General features: G+C 40.3%; 2 protein-coding genes across 2 annotated transcripts; one reads left to right on the top strand and one right to left on the bottom strand.

The window, feature by feature from the left end:
- Nucleotides 1–209: 209 nt before the first annotated feature.
- chaf1a (chromatin assembly factor 1, subunit A (p150)) lies at nucleotides 210–11,167 on the bottom strand. The gene is made up of 16 exons (XM_055059148.1): nucleotides 10,777–11,167; nucleotides 9,704–9,748; nucleotides 8,197–8,837; nucleotides 7,790–7,858; nucleotides 7,306–7,550; nucleotides 7,143–7,224; nucleotides 6,988–7,056; nucleotides 6,664–6,881; nucleotides 4,170–4,338; nucleotides 4,016–4,096; nucleotides 3,473–3,574; nucleotides 3,014–3,263; nucleotides 2,165–2,339; nucleotides 1,764–2,082; nucleotides 1,581–1,665; nucleotides 210–886 (listed from the first exon to the last, which is right to left on the bottom strand). Exons 1-16 carry the CDS (start codon nucleotides 10,838–10,840, stop codon nucleotides 798–800), a joined length of 2,703 nt encoding a protein of 900 aa, XP_054915123.1. The 5' UTR covers nucleotides 10,841–11,167; the 3' UTR covers nucleotides 210–797.
- Nucleotides 11,168–12,473: 1,306 nt separating this feature from the next.
- scamp4 (secretory carrier membrane protein 4) lies at nucleotides 12,474–19,150 on the top strand. The gene is made up of 7 exons (XM_055058602.1): nucleotides 12,474–12,557; nucleotides 12,998–13,024; nucleotides 13,263–13,391; nucleotides 13,505–13,661; nucleotides 14,800–14,901; nucleotides 17,125–17,242; nucleotides 17,705–19,150. Exons 2-7 carry the CDS (start codon nucleotides 13,018–13,020, stop codon nucleotides 17,891–17,893), a joined length of 702 nt encoding a protein of 233 aa, XP_054914577.1. The 5' UTR covers nucleotides 12,474–12,557; nucleotides 12,998–13,017; the 3' UTR covers nucleotides 17,894–19,150.
- Nucleotides 19,151–19,240: the final 90 nt, after the last annotated feature.

Genomic DNA, 19,240 nt, shown 5'->3' with positions numbered 1-19,240 from the left:
TCAGTCCCATGTGTGCGTCATAGTCTAACAGCTAATTTGCAGCACTTGTCGCTAGGTCTTTCAAACAGTATCTCTAAAAAAAATTGAAGCGAAATAAAACTTGTGCATTTAAAGCTACATACTGTAGTTTTAAATTTTAGACAGAACTAATCATTTAGTGAATTCCACAACAAAAGAAAGTTGGCACACGACAGAAAAAAACGTATATATAAAAGGTGCAGTAATTTTATTTGTTTAATGAATTTATCTTGTTCAAGTATTCTTGAGAAAATACATATATTTATAAAACACCAGCACTGTAACTAACTGTACACATACAGATGTTTTCTACCCTTCCCATGAAGGCAGCATGAATGAAACCAGTAAGATCACAATGTACAGATGAACTCGGAGCCTTGCTTTCCAGCACTAACTTCTGATAAATTATGTACAATCGGAACAAAAGGAAAACAAAACGCAAGTTTGTGGTTTCAAAAACCGTGATTATTGGTGTTCTTAACGCTTCTTATAACATTTATTTCTTGTTCCATCTCGGCCCAAGCTTTAGTAATAAGACTCTGATAAGTTGCTTTGATTCTTTTCAAAATGTTCAACTTTTATTCTCTAAACATCTAAGACACCTTGTTGGGAAACAGGTGGGGTGGGCTTAAAAAAAACACAAAAAAAACACCCAGCCTGGCTTCTGCCGGCGTTGAGGAGGCGATGGGTCACACGGCTTGAACGCTCGCGTCTCCTTTGGGTGCAGAATAACGAGTCGTGAAGGGAGAGCCGCAGGGGAAGGGCGGCCTGTGATTGGCTCAGGCTGAGGAGAGCGTGGCGGCGGTTTCAGACGCGCCGACGTCCGTTGAACAGTCCACCTGGCGGGAGGGCTTCTCTTTGTTGGGAGCTGCAAAGTCAGATCAAGTTTGATAAACTGAAGCATTCAGATGTATTCCTAATTTTCTGTTTTTATATACCAGATCTGGTTTCAATTGATTTCTGTTTTTCTTCAAGACAAATCACAAATATTTTTCAGAAAGTGACTATTTTTTGTCATCCCTTCCATGCACTGTGATATAGACTGAGAATTTTTGTCATTACAAAGAATGTAGTCAAAATGACAGAACAGAGATGCTATATTACCAGAAAATTTACTTTATGAGCAAAAAGCTTCAACGGTTTTCAGATTCTTTGAAGTAGACAAACGTTTAAAAGTTTGGCTACTGATAACACTTTAAAAAATCAGCATCAACTTCTAATTTTGCCTGTAAACTTACACCAAGAGAACAACTTCACAAGATGCTCAGCATTCCTAATTTTAAATGATTTTTAAATTTTTTTGAGTTCTCATTAAATCAATACTTTATTCTCGTTATTTCGCCAGTTCTCCTAATTAAAAATTAAAAGTAAAAAAAAAATTTTTTTCAATTATAGCTTGACTTTAATATTAACATGAATTCAAAATGTAAATTAGTAGAAGCTTTATTTACAAATAAAGTTTGTCAAACAAGATGGCCACCCTGGTGGGAAAATCCTGATTTTCACAAAACATGAAGATATATTTCCCCAGCCCTAACTTCTGCTCCTCTCAGGTGACTCACCACTCTGTGTGGAGATAATGATACAGTCTTCGTCATAGTCATCCTCAGTGTCGGCCTGGAAACCGTCCGTCTCCGCTGCTTCGGCCTGAGAGAGAACAATAAAGACACGTTAACATCGTTTTCCATGAGGGAGGGAGGAGTAAAAACGTGCGGCGAGAAGCTTTTCTCTTTTCGGAGCCATGCCTGCTCAGGATCGTTGCATCTCCTCATGAACTTGGTGATGGACATGCTGCCGGCGCTCTTCCTCTTGTTGGAGGCCGACTGGGCGGAGGCAGCTTGGGGCGTGGTGGGAGAGTTTCCCTGGGAGCCCGTGGCCGCCTGGGGCTCTTCGCGGGACTCGTCCCGGGCTCCGGTGGTGAGGTAGGTCCACTTGCACGGCACTGGGAGGGCGTCCTGGCCGAAGCGGGTCAGCACGTCGGCGTGCACGTACCAGCAGCAGCGCTTGAAGGAAGAGCGCTTCTCGTAAACGGCGTTGCTCTTGATGAGGCGCCGCACTTGTATCCTGAGAGAGAAGACGACGGAACGTCAACAGAACGACTACCGGCGAAGAGCCGACGTTGAGATTTGGTTCAACGTTGCTTCACCTGGATGGGACGTTTTCTAGAGGGCTCTGTGGACTGGGCAGCTCAGACGGCGACGACGAAGACAAGGAGGAGGAAGAGGAAGAGCTCTGCTGGCGACAAAACTCCTGGAACTCGGAGATGATGACTTTGCTGCTGTTGGGGTTTCCGTGCAGCAGGGGGAGCAGCTGACCTAGCACTGAGAGAGGATTCAGCTGAGCGTTAAGATGCTTCTGAAAAGGTAAAGTTTCACAAAAACTCTTAAAGGAACAGTTCACTAAATAATAACAAACAGTCACCAGGTGGCCGACAATTGTGTTTGCATAAGATGGGTTTACGTTTAAGCTTATGGAGGGCATATCTGACAGAAGAATAAATCAGTATAAAAATATGAACAGATTTCAATTTCTCTACAGTGTTTTTAAGACTTTCAGCCAATTCAGCAGAGCTGAGAAACATTAGATAAAAAAACTAGTGATTGATCAACACAACAAAACTAATTGCAACAATAAATACAATGAATAATTCTTTGGGGCACCCAACGCTAAATACACAATTTGTGCTTCAAGACTGGAAGTTGTCTGGTGGAATCAAATTGAATATTTTTTTGCAAAAAATAAATCAATCAATAAATAAATCGTTCAGCTATTATTGGTTTTATTAAGGGTGAAGTGCTACAACTTCCTTGTTGGCTTTTATTTTTGATTTCACTCCAACAATAATGCAGATAAAGCTCTATAAGCTCAGGCTGTTTAAACTAACTCATTCCTTTCTTCACAATAATTGCTTTGAAAAGGTTCGGGCTGCACCAGGAAGGAAATCCAACATTTGTGACCGATGTCCCGTTGAGAGGAAAATGCGTTTTAAACTTACGCTGCTCCTCTCTCTGCCCCTTCTGCAGCAGCTCTGCAGGCGTGGGGCTGTTGTCCACAGAGGGCAGAGGGTCGATCAGACACACGGCGTACGGCTGGAAGGCCTCCTGACCCGCTCCGTCTCCGTCCCACACGCAGCCTCTGACCACGGCCTCCAGCACCTTCATCTTCTTCTTGCTGGACATCAGCTCATCCCACTCTCTGGCTTTCAGTGTCTGACGCAGTTTTTGCTTCTCCAGGTCGCCGCCGTCCTGCGGAGATGTACGTGGTTTTTTTTTTTAAACTAGTTACTTAAAGACGCGCTAAGGAAATGTGGGGTTTTTACAGCATTTTTGATTTTCTGTTTAATGTTTGTCTTTGAATTACAACATGAACGGGACACATTTGACAAAAAGAGACCAGCAACCCCTTTAAACTAAATCGCTGACAAACTCAAAATCAGCAAAACATTTAGTCAGACCTCCTCCTCCAGAGCTCCTTCATCGTCTGAGAGGTAGCCATGAGGAACGAAAAAGCCGTCGTCGTCGTCATCGTCATCCTCGCCGCCTTCCTCTTCCTCCTCCTGTCAATAATTTCTGTTCAGTTAAGCAGTTGTTGTGAAGATATTTAAAAATGAACATTTTTAAATGTTGATGAAGCCCCATCAATGTGTATCTGTTCGCTGTGATCGGTAGCTACTCAGAATACAAGTGTCGCTTTAAACGCATCGTTTACATCATCATCAGCCAGATGATCTGCGTTTTGAATGATGTGCAGTGAAAAAAAAAATGAAAACATGCTAAAGCCCTTAAGCACAGATACATCTGAACAGAAACGGCTGGAAATCATTAATATGGGCTTTCAGACATTTTACACGAGCTCCATTCACAGGGTGATGATGTAATTTGCAAAAAGCAGGCGGGTTTCTGATCAAGAAACTGCACATTTTAAATGTTTTTCTTCCCAATTTACTTTTAAAACCAAATGTGGAACAACAAAAGCTACTCCAGTCCTGCCCACTTACCCCTTCACTATGAGACAAAGACTCTCCGGGTTCCTCTTCCTCCCATTCTTCATCACTGTCCACCTCATAGTCCAATAAATCCTGCGGTGGAAGGAAACAGCTGTGACTATTTGTTTAATTCAGATAACTAATTGTTCCTGGAAACCAGTTTTACCTTGTCCTGCCTGAGGGGGCAGCGGGCAGAGATGTGTGAGCTCTTCTTCCTCCAGGTGCCCCAGTACGCCGGACGGTAGTTCTCGTGGAACTGCAGCAGCTTCATCGGTCCGTAGTGCCTGCGGTCCGGCGTGTCGTCCGGTTTAGACGGGTCCAACGCTATGCAGTCCCTGAAGGAGCAGAGCGAGGAGGAAACGCAAGGTAACCAAAACTCAGAAGAGAAAATACGAACATGGACACAGGATGGTCCACAGATCGTTACCTAAAAAAGGCAGCTTTAGGCATCTACAGTTCATTTCTAGAGGAGTTTCGCCCACGCACTTTCTTCAGGCTTCTCCAAACTTTTACAGAAATCAAAGGCGTTTCCAGGAAAACACTTCTTCAACTATTCAACTACTGCTGAGAGCAGTAGAAAGCTTGACGGTACGGGAAAAGCTACAACACAATGGTGACGTGATTATGATGAACCCACTTTCTCCTGACATTCCTCTCCGTCTGGTTCCCACACTGCCTCCACCAGCAGCTGCATCCAGTCTTTTGGCAGATGGTGTGACATTGAGGCTTTAATAATTTACTTAAAACTCAAAAGAGCTTAAGAGGGAGATTTTCATTTCTTCATCTAAAAAGTAGTTGACACCAACAGTCCACATTAGAAATGAAATGGTTTAATTCATTACCAAACCTTTCAGTCTAAACAGTCCAATGTGTTTTTTCTAATCTTTGTTTAAATCTAACTTTTCTTTAAATAAAGTTGGATCGTTAAATTGCCAGAGTATTTAAATGCACAAGGTGAAGTCGGGTTGGAGACATTGTTCTGAAGCCAAAGGGACCAAAATAGAAATTAAAAACAAACTACAATCCACGTTTCTTCTTGCACAGATTCTATAAAAATGTTTGACCAGAAGAATCTCAGAAGCACTTCTAACTTTTAAAATCTGTCCATCTTAAAAAGACTAAAACATTCTTTCCATCAGCAGAAAAACACCATTTCCCCAACTTCACACTCAATAAAGTATCAAAATCTGGATTTGTAAAAATAAAAAATAATCATCTTCTGAACAGAGGAATACGAGATTAAAAGTACTAAATTATAATGTACAACTATATTTCCTACTTGGTGTACGGATTGTCAACTGAGCAACGGCAAATCAGCAGAAGGTATCGTTTCTTTTAAGAGGAGCTTCAAATATTTATAAAAAAAAACTGCAGCGATACGAGACTAAAGGTTAACACACCTAATTCTAATTATTGAAATACTCTTCAACTCCAGCAGAATCTCATTAATTAACCTTTAAGCTGAATCAGTTATGCTGCAGCAGAAAACGTCTAAAACATGCAGGGAAGCTGGGAAAACAAAATGTTGCGCGAAATGTGTCAGCAGATCAGGATATCAATTAAAAATGTGAAAATTTAATCATATTTTCAAGCATCTCCTCCTGTGAACCAACATTGGACAATGATCTTTGCACTGTGCTCTGCAAACGCAGCCTGAAATTAATATCAACATTTTTAAAGTCAAATACTTTTGTAAATGTATGGTTTTTAATTTCGGAAACTTTTTTTTTTAACTATTATTATTAAGAATGAGAGCAGATTTCCTCCACATCAAACGTGGAAGATTAGACGTTCCAGATCAAATAAGTGTTTAGAAATGTTTTATAGTATGTGCATAGTTAATAGACGTAAACAGGGTTTGGACGACTCCAAAGGTTTAGATTCGAATCACAGCAGGAGGAGAGCGATCCGTGACAAGCAGCTAAAGTTAAAACACACACACACACACACACACACACACACACACACACACACACACACACACACACACACACACACACACAATCTTTTTTTTATGGCCCTCAGTGATGTCAGACGCTGTTTTCTAATGAAAACTATTAATTCACTTAATAGGTGGAGGTTTTACTTCACTTCTGTTCGTTTTAATCACATTTCACAAGGAGAAAATGTTGATTCCTAAATAAACTAAAACTCAAATCCCGATAGAAACGTTCCAGTCTCTATTATTATAATTAAATAAAGGGCTAGAGATCCACTCATAACTTAAAGTTGCTTGTTTGTATTTCTGACGGAGTCCCAAATTTATTTTTAATTTATAAACAATAAGCACTTCATTTAATATTTTGCAGTAGTAGAGGTTTATACAATCTAGGGTTCAAACAAATAATCTAGTGATTCAATTTAATCAATAAAAAAAAGGGTTATTACTTTTTACTTATCAGTTTTAGCTACTTTGGTTACATGAGCTTATTTGAAAAAGCAACAGATTATTTAGTCAGCGGAGCAAGACGATGACATTAAAAAAAAAAAAAAAGAAAATGAAGGGAACTTTAACCAGACTATGTCCTACAACCACAAAGTCCTGGCATCTACTCCGTCAGAGCGTCTGATTCTTAAGCTAAAGATCAAACCCTCGGGATGTAAATCAGTAAATCTGCCCTCGTCATTTTCGGACCGGGTCAGAGCGTGTCCGTTCTCACCCGAGCGTGTCCGCCTGTCTGCATTCGGTGCGTCCCGACCGTCTGGGTTTCTGTCTGATCCAGTCTTTCAGGGCGTTCAGGTTTTCGGCAGGTTTTAGCAAACAGCGGTCCAGCTCCTCCAGAACCGAGTCGTCACACTGAACCCGGCACAGAGGCGCCAGAGACATGTTCTCTTTAATTTCAAATGGAGCGAACTTCCCACACGCAGCTGCGAGAGTCTGAGGAGGCAGAGGGACAGAAAGCACTTAGAAACTAATTCAGAGTCCATGATGATGATGGTGATGATGATGAGTCTCTGATCTGTAATAAAGGTGACCTTCTGACCTTCGGGGCCTGCAGGATTTTGGGTTTCTGTAGAAACCGAGTAATTTCTGCTTTCTCAGCTTTTAGGCGCTGGAACCAGAAAGAAAACAGTCGAAACATTAAATGTTAACCAACTTAATCACATTCACTAAACATTAGCTTCTTCAGAGACCCACATCTTTCTCTTCTTTCAACCGTTTCTCTTCTTCCTTTATTCGCTTTTCTTCCTCCTTCTTCCGTTTCTCCTCCAGCTTTGCCCTGAGGAAGATAGATAACATGAAATTTGTGACCAACGTCAAAGAAAAACAAAAAAAAAACCAGAGCAAGTCTTTTTCTTACTCAAGCTTAGATTTCCGCAGCTCCTCTTTTGCTTTTAGCCTCTCTGCCTTCTCTTTCTCTTCCTTCTCCTTTTTTTCTCGTTTTTCCCGCTCCTCCTTTTCCTTCTTCTCCCGTTTTTCCCTTTCTTTCTCCTCTTTGAGCTTGCGAGCCTCTTCTTTCTTCTTCTCCTTTGCAGCTTTGGCTTCTTCCTTTTGCCGCTCCTTCTCCTGTCGCAGCCGTAACCGCTCTTCTTGCTCTTGTAAACTCTGCAATCAGACGTATTCAGTTTCCATAAGGATTAATTCAGGTTGTTGAGTCACAACCTGTAGGAACAACTGTAGAAACTTTGTCAAATTTAATTTTAGAAATGTGGGCGTTTACTTTGTGTGTGGAAGATGGGCGATAAAGTCTAGAAAAGCAAACGTTTTTCCAGATTTATCCAAACTGTCAGGCGACATGTGAACCCTGTTAAGCTGCAGCAGGAGCTGAACTTTACGAAGTTTACCTTTAATGAGCGCCTCTTGAGCTTTTTCTCCTCTGCTGGTATCTTAGGGGTGGTGGGGGTCTTTGGGTCCTGCAACAGGAGAAAAAACATTGTACGGGGTGTTTTACTGACAAAAATTAAAGTTGAATAAATTTTTGCAAGAACAGTAGTAGCAAATAAGAAGAAATTGTTGGCGTACTCTTTTTTTAAAATGGGTTTTTGGTTATTTTTAGACTTATTCATCAAAATGTAGAAAGCAAATGAATACTTAAAAACATTTTGGTGATCATTTTAAGCAATGCAAGAATTAATTTCTTAAAAAATATGTAAAATGGCAAACTACACGTCTAATGAGTCTAATATTTTTAGCAACAAATGCGCAGTAGATAACTGGGGAAGCCATAAACTGCTTCCATGCTGCCTCGTACTTCAGGTGTAGTGGTTGGCGTCGAGTCGCCAGTCTTTGTGTTTTCTGGTGAGCTCTCAGACGTGGAGCCGGCCGATGACGGCGACTGTGTCGACTTATTTCCCGACTCATTCTGCTCCTCTGGCTCGCTGTCTGAATCCTGAGTAGTGGTATCCAACTGGGAGACAGATGTGGCGAGATCCTCTTCTTCTTCCTCTTCTTCTTCTTCTTCCTCCGCCTCGTCGTCAGTAATAAAGACGAAGTCTGCAGTCTGTGTTTCAGGAGTGTCAGTAACGTTCTTGTGTTTCCCAGCAGCCTCTGTTCTGTCTTTGCGCTGCTGCTTGGTTTTCGCTGCGGGACGAGAAGCGGCCGGAGCAGGGGGGCCGCGGCGCTTTACGGGGGACGATTTGTCGTCGTCGGTCAGGTCGATGACCACTTTACTGTCCGAGGTCGCAGAGGAAGCGGGGCACCTGCGCCTCAGGAAGCCGTCCAGCGGGCCGCGGCCGTTAACCAGAGGCGGGCCGCTGCGTTCGGAGAGAGGCGACGATTCGTTCTCGTTCTGCGTGTCCGGGTCTGCGGGTCCAGGGCAGGAATGGGTGCAGGGACGCTTCGGCGGCTGGTTTTCTTTAGGTTCGGCATTCAGGCGCTTGAACGGGAGACGAGCTGGAAACAAGAGAAAAGAAAGATCAAAACAAATAGATGGTTACAAATAAATTACATTGTCAATAATTCACTGTTGAATTATGAATATGATCAGCTTTGCATCAATTACAGCAACCTTTTTTTGTAGAAATGCAGAGTGCCTGTTTAGACTGATAATTTTTTACAGTACTGTAAAAAAAAACAAAAAAAAACTATGGGTTGAATTTTTAACAAAAGTTTTTAGTAATTTTTAGTGTTTTTGATCAAACTGATTTATTATTAAACCAAAATAACTTGAGAAAATACATAAATGGATCAATGTAAAAAAATATATACAGTATATATCAAGTGTTTGTGATGACTGGGAAATGGATTTAGATCTGGACTTTAACTAGGACAAACCTAAAACATTCCTTTCAAGTTTTTAACACTTCAGTGACTTTCGGGGCCTACATTTCTTTAAACCAAGGAATGATCTGTTGTTGTTTTTTTTTTTAAAGATAATTTTGGTCAAAGCTTTGCTGTCACAGTCTAATTAAAGTCACTTCATTTTTGCTAAAGACCTAACATGGATTCCTGATTTTGGATTGAACATGCAAATGTATTTTTTTCTTTTTTACAGGACAAAGTTAGTTTTAAGTTTTTTTCCCTGAACAAATGATATATTAATTTGGAAACAATATTATTTACCCAATATATTATTTTTTAAGCATCCTGGCATAAAAAAAGGCAGCAGAAGCCATATGTAGGGGATGAAATACTTTTACACAGAACTGTATTTGAAAATCTTTAATAACTTTTTTTAAAAGCTTTTAAATTTTTGTCTCCATGTTAGAAGATGCATTATTATTATGACCAAATTTAAAACAACCCCATGTCACTTTTACCTTGAATAAGTTTCTTGCTGGCATTGCTTGATTTGCAATCCATGCCTGAAAGAAAACAAAATTAGCAGATTAGAGAGATTAACTGATGGCACGATAAACTCATGACTACACAGGTTGTTGGAGACCAGATAAACACTTCACATTCAATCAATAGTTTCCAACTACTTAATCATTTGTCTCATTGATCATGGATACAGCAGACGTGCATCCATGATCAATCACTTTTCTAGAGCTGTAAGCTTGTTGAATCCAAAGGCCTGTGGCGCTGCATTCACAAACCCTAACCCTGTGCACGGAGTACAAGATGAGGCTGGTTGCAGTGGCCGTGTTTGGCTCACTCTCCCGCCAACCTGTGTCTCAGTCGGGGCTACAGAGGCCCAACCGGATCCAGTCTGCAGAGTGAGCAGCACCTCGGGGTTGCCAGGTAATGACCGACTGCCCCTTCAGACAACTAGGAGCCGTGGAAAACCCACTCTGAACGCGCGTGGCGCGCCGTGGTGCACCAGTCCGTAAAACGGACATATGAGAAGGCAAAAAAACACAAGAAGTGAGTTTTGACAGCCCTCTTCAGAGAGCAGCTTTGACCTTCCCAACCATGCTACACCACTAGCTTTGCATGCTACTTTAATGACACTCGCCAGCTACTGCGCAACAGCAGACTTAGCCAGCATCGCTAGCTGTTGATGTAAAACATGTTCAATAGAAACTGTTGACAAGACAAAGGCTCGGCGTGGCAGCACTTAAATGTCTCCCATATGACAAATAAGGTTAAAAAAAATAATTCGGTGTCTTGTTGACAACAGTGCAGAGGGCAGCTGCTTCCGAGACAGCAGGAACAGATTTCTGACCCCAAACAAGAACTTTTTCATGAAACGATACAAGAACAGTCGATGCATTTGAGCATACCTGAGACTGGTAAGGCTGACAGAGTTACCACACTGCAACAGAGGCTGAGAAATATTAATACCTGCAGTTAATTTGATTAATCAACAAGTTAAGGTGATTTGCCTGCCGCACAACCGATAACATTCCTGCATGTTTTAAGTGTCTAAGCTTTCAGGACAAGGGATTACCTCTTGTGTGGGGAGTCGATGCTGCCAAATGTCCGTCCACAGATGAGCTTTCCGCCGCCAACATCCCAGCCACTGACCCGGGGCCTCTTCACTTCACTGCGGTCCGCAGTTGAACAAGTTTGACACACCGACAAGAGCAGCGTTAACACCAAAAAGGCCCCCCGATGGTTATTAAATATCAAGTTCTTCTTTACACGTCATGCGGTTTTAATTTCTTTCATAAAAGCATAACTAAAAGTCTTTCCGCATTTCCTGCGTTCTCCCTCTGCTCACCCCGCTGCTTGCCTCGCGCTCCCCGAGTCGGAATTGGCGGGAGTCGGGCCCGTCCATCAATAACCTTCGCTGATTGGTCGAAATCAATTCTTTGCTCTTCCAGGGTACATTGGATTTCTTCACCTGCGCTGCCCGCTCACTCCAGCGTTCGCTCTAAAACTTTAAAATCTTGACATGTAGATGAAGAAATGCTCAATGTTTTGGGGGTTTCAAGATGTCTTATTACGATAATAAGGGTTGATCTCTTAAAATTAATAGAGATGAATCAGAAAATGTAAATTAAGTGTACGCTATCCGCATCGTACTGAACGCTCCTTGCCAGCAACCAAAACATGTCACATATTTTTTTTACAGGAAGCGGTTTCCGGCTGATGTTTCGAGTTATGTGATTGGCCACAGAGCTTGACGTTATCAACCCTAATCCGTTGCAGAAAAGGAACGAGCGTCATGTCCGCCATACTGTGTGTGGCAAAATTTGCCTTAAACGCTAACAAAAGTGTGAAAAACATGTAAGAACAAAAGAAGTAGAACACGTGCAGTTAAGCTAAACCAATTTAGACTGAGGCTTTTATATGACAGTGTAAGCAATGAAAATGTTTGGGAATGATTTTGACATCTGAAGATCAAAATGACCTAAATTAAACTTACTTTAATCTATTTTTAAATTATACCAAATACACTAGTTGAATTTAATTTTAATTGCAATAATTTTAGCATTTTAATTCAGCTGCTTTTTCAAAACATTAAACAGAACATTAAAAATGACATGAAAATTAACTAAATACAACAGATGCTTAAAGACAATTCCCAGTATTATGTATTTGTTAGTGGTTTAATTCATGAATGTCTAGCTTAATGTTAAACAGAACACCTTGGTACTTCTAATCTTTCACATTATCACAACAGACCACTCAGGCAAGCACATTTCAGATACTTTGAGAAAGATTGTATGTTAGCACAAAGGCTAGTCAATATGGCGGCGATTTGACCATTAATTTGGTCAGCGTGTGTTCAGATAAAATACAATGCACAATTTCGATAGTAAATTGAAGGTTATAATTTAATTCTAAGTAAGTTAATATGTCAACGTAAGATGAATAAAGATATGTTTGAAATTAATCTAATATATTTATTATAATATCCTGATTATAAAACCCACAGTTTTGCTCAACTCAGTGAAAATTTTCTGATTAATGTTTTCAAAAGTTTGACAAGAGTTTCTTAAAATTGTTCCCAGTTGTTAATGATCTGAGTGGAGACGGAAGAACGCAATCACGCTGCGGTCACGCGTTTTCCGTTTACCGCTCGCGTGCCTTCTGGGAACTGTAGTTTTCTGTCCGCCGCCCCTGAAAGGGCCGCGTCAACACAGAGAGTAGCGTTGAACTACAAAATGATAAACGGTGCCGCGCAGTCGCAAAGCGTTTGACAGGGACCGAAAGGCGCATCCCGACTGTTTCGAGGACCCCTGCATTTGTCGACGGAAACGTGAGGAGAAACATCTAAACCTGGTAAAAGCAGCATTTGTTTAAACACGTTTCACATTCACGTCATGGTCGGAACAATTTTACTTTTCTCCGCTGTCAAACAGTCGCTCAAAGCAAATATGTCATGTAAACAGATAATTCTTTGCTCATCGTGGTTGGACTCCTGCACCAACAGAGCCTGTTAGCTGCTATTTCCTCCCTGCTATTCCTTGCAGTGTGAACATTAGATAACTTTAAATGCGTCAGTTCGATCAAAGTGGAAATAGGCAGAAAGGAGTTTCTCGCTTATCATATTAAATGAACAGCTCCATTTAATATTTGTTCCTGAAATTACAAATATTGTTGAACAGCGTATCATGCAAATCGAAAGAATGAATAATTATGAATATGTATACAAATTCACACAATGATTAAATATATAAGGATATTTACATGTTTTGTGTTTGTGTGTTCCTGTTATTTAGGAAGGAAGGGGGATTTCAACATGGCAGGTTTGTGTTTGTGTGTTATTTAAATTTTTATTCCTATTCATCCTGTATGAATTTCTATTTATGGATTAACGTTTTTAATAATCCTTGAATAGGAATTCTCCCCCACCCCCAAAAGGGAGTGAATTCCTATTGATGGATTAATGAAGACATTAATTCAAAAGTTCATGTTTTCCTAATTTTTGGATTCTTAAACGAAAATGCGATGGGACTGACTGTGAATCCATGCTTCCTCTTTCAGAGCGGGTAAATAACTTTCCTCCACTGCCGACGTTCTTACGAATAAAGCCATGCTTTTACCAAAACATCGACGAAGAAATCCCTGCGCCGCACAAGCAGCTGGTGCGGAGAGTTTACACGCTTTGGATGAGTAAGTCGTTTTCGCGCACATTCATAAAGAAAATATTCTTTTCCCTTAATCTCAAAATCACTCACTTCCTCTTTCCTCCAACCCTCCCACCCTTTTCCCCTTCTGGTCTTCAGTGTATTCAGCCACACTGTGCATAAATGTCATTTCATGCATTGCTTGGTGGGCTGGAGGGGGAAGTGCCACAAACTTTGGTTTTTCTCTGCTCTGGCTTCTTCTCTTCAGCCCCTGCAGCTACACATGTTGGTTCAGACCGCTCTACAAAGCTTTCAGGTAAATGGTTCAAATCCTATCAAAACATGTTGTTTTTGTCGTTAAAAGCTGTGATGACATCAGGAGTCGGCGCTCGCCTCAGACGTTTTCACACCTCAAACGTTTTCACACCTCTTGAACCTTTTCACATCGCCACATTGCAACAACAAATCTCACTGTGGTTTTTATTGGGACTTTATCTAATGGTTGCATCTGTTATGCCATCAGCCCCGAATATTTTCTCACTGTGTAGATCATGGATTATATCATCTGACAACAATTAAAGCTAAGGCAGCTGTTTAGTACAAGTAAGAAAGTTTTTGGCAATTTTTGAGAATAATATGCAATGAACTCCCGATTATGTATTAGCACAAAAAAAAAATGCAGGGATTTGTTGATTTTGCGTGAATTTCCTCGATAATTCTCACGGAATTGGACGGACTGTTGGCAATAAAGAGATAAAAACTGCACTGATTTGATTGATAACATAATATTTAAGCACACTTGGTCTTTGGCCTGGAATCCAGAGGGCCACATAAAAAGTTATGGCGGGCCGGATTTGGCCCCAAGGCCTCAGGTTTAACACGTGTAATTTTCTCTGTGAGATTTTAACATGTTGAAAGCTTCTGAGATTACCTCTATTTGCTAATTAGTTGACTCTAGAAAATAATTGGCTGGGTTTATTTTCATTTAAGGGTATCCGAGTCAAGTGAACTGCATAAAGTGCACATCACACTTTTCAGATTTTCATTTTTAGAACGGTTTCAGATGTGTTATATTTTGTTCTACTTTACTTGCTAGTTTGCGTCGATCTGACACAAAAAAAATCCAGATTAAAATATCTTGACATTTGTGGTTGCAATGTAAAAAAATGTGAATAAAACACAAAAGCTATAAATCATTGCTGATTATTTTCAGATATTTGGTTGATATCAGCATTGATACAGTTGTTCAGCGATAATCTCTGTCAAAGGAGCTTTTTCTCGGCCATGTCAAATTTGTAACCTGTCCTTTCTGGTTTTTCCACTGCTTCTTTTGTTGACGGTTTCACGTTTCATACTGTCAGTTTTTCGCTTAAAAAGTCTTAAGAATCAGACAAAATGGAGAAGCTCTGAGTCTCTCCTGCATCATGACTTTGTGTTTCCTTTGCTGTTCGCAGGGCGGATAGTTCCTTCAACTTCATGGCCTTCTTCTTCATCTTTTTCCTTCAGTGTGTCTTGGCCCTTATCCAGGCTATTGGCATCTCTGGATGGGGAACATGGTGAGTCTGGACCAAACTTACTGTCAAGACTTTGTCTGTTATTCCCACCAGTTTGTTTGTTTTTTATCAGCGATAATCTCAAGGAGTTTTGCTATCTAGTCACTTTTCACTTTATACCATTGTCAGACATTTCACATAAAACTAAAAGATCCTTAGATTAAACTTGTTCAGTCTCCATTGTCATTTGTGTTGCATTGTGACGTTACGTAGCTGTTCGCCAGGTTTGTTGTGCCATTATTGTCCAAATATTTAATGTGTAAACATGGAAGGACTGACAAGGTGAGCAATTAAACGCTAGCGCAGCGAGTGACGCTGATGTTTTAGAGAAACCTCAAAAGGTCAGTAAAGCTCCTGTATCTGCAACAAGGAAGTAGAAAACCTCCTAGGTAGATGTTAGATATTAGCTTCTGGGACATGAAGGTGCTCTGTTGGTCTGAGCTCAATTGTCAAGATTAATGGAAGAAATTGTGAATCAGCTGACAGCTCAGTTGTCTGTGAAATAATGAAGCAATGAAACTAACCGTGGGCATGACATTTAGGTCATGACATTTAGGTCATGACGGTTAGGTTTAAATGCACTGGAGGCTAATGTGGCTCATGCTAACGCAGGTCATTGCCAGCTGAAACTGGCAGTGAGAGCAGAAAAAGTCCAGAAACCATGGTAATCTTCTCTAGGTTTACAGGTTATCGCTTAAGAAAATTTTATGCAAAATTATCAGAAAGGTAAATATGTACAGGGCTGCTGCTGAGCACATCTGCATGGAGCGGATCTTTGTTTACACTGTTTGGTATGCAGTGGATCCATGTTTGTTTTAAAAAAGAGTTTATTTTAGTGTAGAGTGATCCTCTATGTGTCCTTCAGTAATGACTTTTTATTTGCATTATCAAAAAAATTGACAGACAAATGGAAGCAAAGATGAGCACTTATATTTAAATAAAATAAAATGGCTGCCTGGCTGAAGCTTGATTTCATAAAGAATATCAACATGTATGCTAAGTGTTATGTTGTTTACTGTTTTGCTGAACTGCACAAGGGATACTTCCAAACTATATATATATATTGAAACAATGGCTGAATTGTCTTTTAATTATTGGTTTTCCCCACACTAAAGAAGTTAAAATATTGTCATAGAAATTAACCGTATTGTTTTGCTTTTATCTACAAAGAACCCTGTGCCTCCACATATTCAGTACTTTTCTTCGTACAGATTTCTAGTATGGTTGCAACCTTTTCTGTAGTTCTCCACATGTTTGTACCCATGGCCTAAAACCATCACTTATTGGGAATATTAATTGTTCTAATGACAAATTTCAGTGTAGAAATACTGAAATCTGATGTTGTGTCAATCTGGGACTTTCTCTTTCATCTGTTAATCAGACTCTCCACCACACAGTGTGATAAAAAATGTGGTGGTTTCGAGATGATAAATATTCAGACTTGGTTTAGCTTGACGGTAACCAGGCTACTGTAAGAGAGACGGCTGATAGTACAGTGAGCTATTTATGCTTATTAGTTTAGCATTCCTTCCCTTCAGCGAAATTTCTCTAGAAAAATCACATTGGAGCATCGGCCACAGACTGCTGCTGTAATTTATACTCACTCTTGTCAGTTGCCTTAAGTAATCCCTTAAGCTAGCTTTTATTTATTTATTTTTATCTCTCCAGAGTAAGACGCACACAGCAGACAAAGGCCGCAGGTTCTTGTAAAACGTAAAAATGTAATCTCTGAATTGTGTGCGTTTTGACTTTAAGGAAAAGTGATGAACTGCTCTGTTGATGATCAAGTCATTGTGCATACTTCTTCACCTGCTTGTGTGCTTGAGGGATTTATTGTTTTATTGACAAAGTCTGTGATGTGATAAAATTTCTCCAGCCTTGGAAAAGAGCAAAGAAGGTAGTTTCTCAGCAAACTAAGCACTTCTTTTTTTTGCATAGCCTGCTTCATTTTTTTTTTCTTGAAAAATTACTTTTTCATTTTTCTTTTTGCCTAATAAACACACGAAACAAAGCAAGTTTTGGCAGTCTAAACATATTAGGAGAATTGCACACATGCTTGCTGTGACTGCACTGATCACTCGCGGTTTTAATAATGACTTATCAAGTGAGTCACCGCATCTCAGTTCTCACTGCTTAACAATGTTTGTATTAAATTCACTTTGCTGTGTGCGCACTGTCTGATGCACTAACTCATGCTACTTCCATCTCATCCTCACCGACACAAAGCGGCTGGATTGCCACAGTGATGTTTTTCAGCCAAAATGTGGGCTCCGCTATAGTGATGCTTATCACAACTCTGCTCTTCACTGTGGTGGCCGCACTAATGGCCCTGGTTCTCATTAAGGTGAGTGAACAACAAGCTGGAAACTATTTTACCCCTCAGCGTAGTTTTTGAGTTTATCGACAGAAGTCAAAAATACGGGCGAATCTCATTCAATTAGGAAAATCACTGAAAAGTAGATGTATTTTTGTAATTTTGCAAAAATTTGTTTTGCTTCCTTTACATATTTATTCTGTTTTGGATTTTTGGGGGTTTCAGCTCATCAATCAGATTCTAGTATTTGATAAAGATGAGCTGAGAAGAACATGCAGACTGGTCCAAAAGCACCACCTCATAGATGAAAGTAATCTTTATTTTAGAAATCAATTCCAGCTGTCCTCATCAAAAGGACCAGAAATAAATATCTGAAACAAATCACTTTTGGTTTGTATTACTGCAGCACATCAACTTTTCAGTGTTACTCTAATTAATTGAGACGTCCCTGTTCGCCAAAGTCCCAATTTGTCCCCTGTTTTCGTGTCCCAGGTGCACAGGCTGTACCGCGGCGGCGGCGGCAGCATGCAGCGCGCTCAGGAGGAGTGGAGCACCGGGTTGTGGAAGAGCGCCCCGGTGAGGGAAGCAGCGTTCGACGCCGTCGCTCAGACAGCCCAGGGCCCGACTTTGCCCGAGTACCCCACCGCGGTGCCCAGTTACCCTGACAACAGCCACTGGTGATGGCTGAGGTTCGCCACTAGGGGGTGACAGACGATTGATAAGTTTCACAATGCTGACAAAAGCACTTGAAAACACAGCAGCACGTCACTCTCAAAGTACAGATTACACAGTTATTTTAAATGTCAGCAAAATAATAGCTATGAAAGTCTCTCTTTTTTTCTTTTTTTTTTTTTGTAATTTGAAAGTGGGTTGTTTTTTTTTTTCATCAACCTGAAACTGTTTGGATGGTTGCCTTCAAAATGTGCCATTCTGTTTCTACTTTGTTTACAAAACGTTAATAAGAAAAAAACAAATATAGTCTTAGATTTAAATTGAATATTTTCTTTCAAAGGTTTAATGGATTGCAGACATGCAGAAACAAAATGAGTGGTCACTTTAAAGCTAAGTGAAGAAAGTGTGCCTTATGGATCTGTGTAATGTTAGGATTTTTACGAAGCTGCATGCTCCATAACATAGTATGGGTGAAAGTGGGGTTTTTGTTTCTTTTTATTTTCATAATTTGATAAGTTTGGTTTGTTCGTGATGCTTCCATGCTTGGCTTACTGTTGCAGATTTTGCATGTTTAAAAGTCTCCCGCCTGACTTGCGCCCGCCTTAACAATGGCTGCATTTTGTTTTTTGTTGAACTAATCTTATGCTTCAGTGAAGCAGCTTTTCTGTTTGATTTCTTACTGAGCACTGACATGCCAAAACACTTAACTCCTCCTCTTTTACTTTTTGAAAAGTCACACTCTAAGCAGCTGAGTTTTGTTTGCTTTCAGTGAATGAAAGTATCTTATGTCCTGCTGCCATCATTGTCATTTCTTTCATTGTCACCAGATACTTATTTTGTGTTTAATCACAACAGGCTTGCATGTAGCCACTAAAGCATTCATCTGAACTGAGCTCATATCTTGATACCAATATCCAGACTAACTGAAAAGTGCATGGATCAATGGATTAATTGCAGGCTAATTTTGAGTTGGACTCGGCTTTTGTCTTTCCAACGCACTCTGCTTTTTATGTATGGAATTAAAATCTAATCTTGCGCCTGTCAAAGCCTGCCTGAAGTCCACATCTCAGCTCAGAGGTGAAAACGGTGCCTCCATTGTAGACTTGACATTTTATTTACTTTTTCTTCTCACTAAAGTGTCCTTTGAGGACAACTGCCAAGTATAACGTCTTAAATTTTCTGTATTAGGTTTCAGAAAATGAATCGGAACGTGTGAGAGTATTCTATACGTGTCGCAAAATTTCAATAAATGACTTTATTCACGCAGTGATCCTGGCTTATTCCACCAGATTGGACTGATAAACTGCAATTCATATCACAGTTTGCTTTCACCCTGAAAATGCTTCTGGCAATGCT

This window comes from Poeciliopsis prolifica, unplaced genomic scaffold (genome assembly GCF_027474105.1).
Source record: "Poeciliopsis prolifica strain line A6 unplaced genomic scaffold, Auburn_PproV2 SCAFFOLD002, whole genome shotgun sequence".
Taxonomy (NCBI): domain Eukaryota; kingdom Metazoa; phylum Chordata; class Actinopteri; order Cyprinodontiformes; family Poeciliidae; genus Poeciliopsis; species Poeciliopsis prolifica.
The sequence above is the reverse complement of the archived record's forward strand: the minus strand, read 5'-3'. Positions and strand labels throughout refer to the sequence as shown.

Excerpts from the sequence above, each read along its gene's own strand:
- chaf1a (XM_055059148.1), bottom strand. The coding sequence starts at position 10,840 with ATGTTGGCGGCGGAAAGCTCATCTGTGGACGGACATTTGGCAGCATCG. Across the intron at positions 3,575-4,015 it reads CTTTGTCTCATAGTGAAGGG|GAGGAGGAAGAGGAAGGCGG; the intron begins GTAAGTGGGCAG and ends AATTATTGACAG. Across the intron at positions 887-1,580 it reads CATTATCTCCACACAGAGTG|CTCCCAACAAAGAGAAGCCC; the intron begins GTGAGTCACCTG and ends CTGACTTTGCAG.
- scamp4 (XM_055058602.1), top strand. Across the intron at positions 14,902-17,124 it reads ATCTCTGGATGGGGAACATG|CGGCTGGATTGCCACAGTGA; the intron begins GTGAGTCTGGAC and ends ACCGACACAAAG. Across the intron at positions 17,243-17,704 it reads TGGCCCTGGTTCTCATTAAG|GTGCACAGGCTGTACCGCGG; the intron begins GTGAGTGAACAA and ends TTCGTGTCCCAG.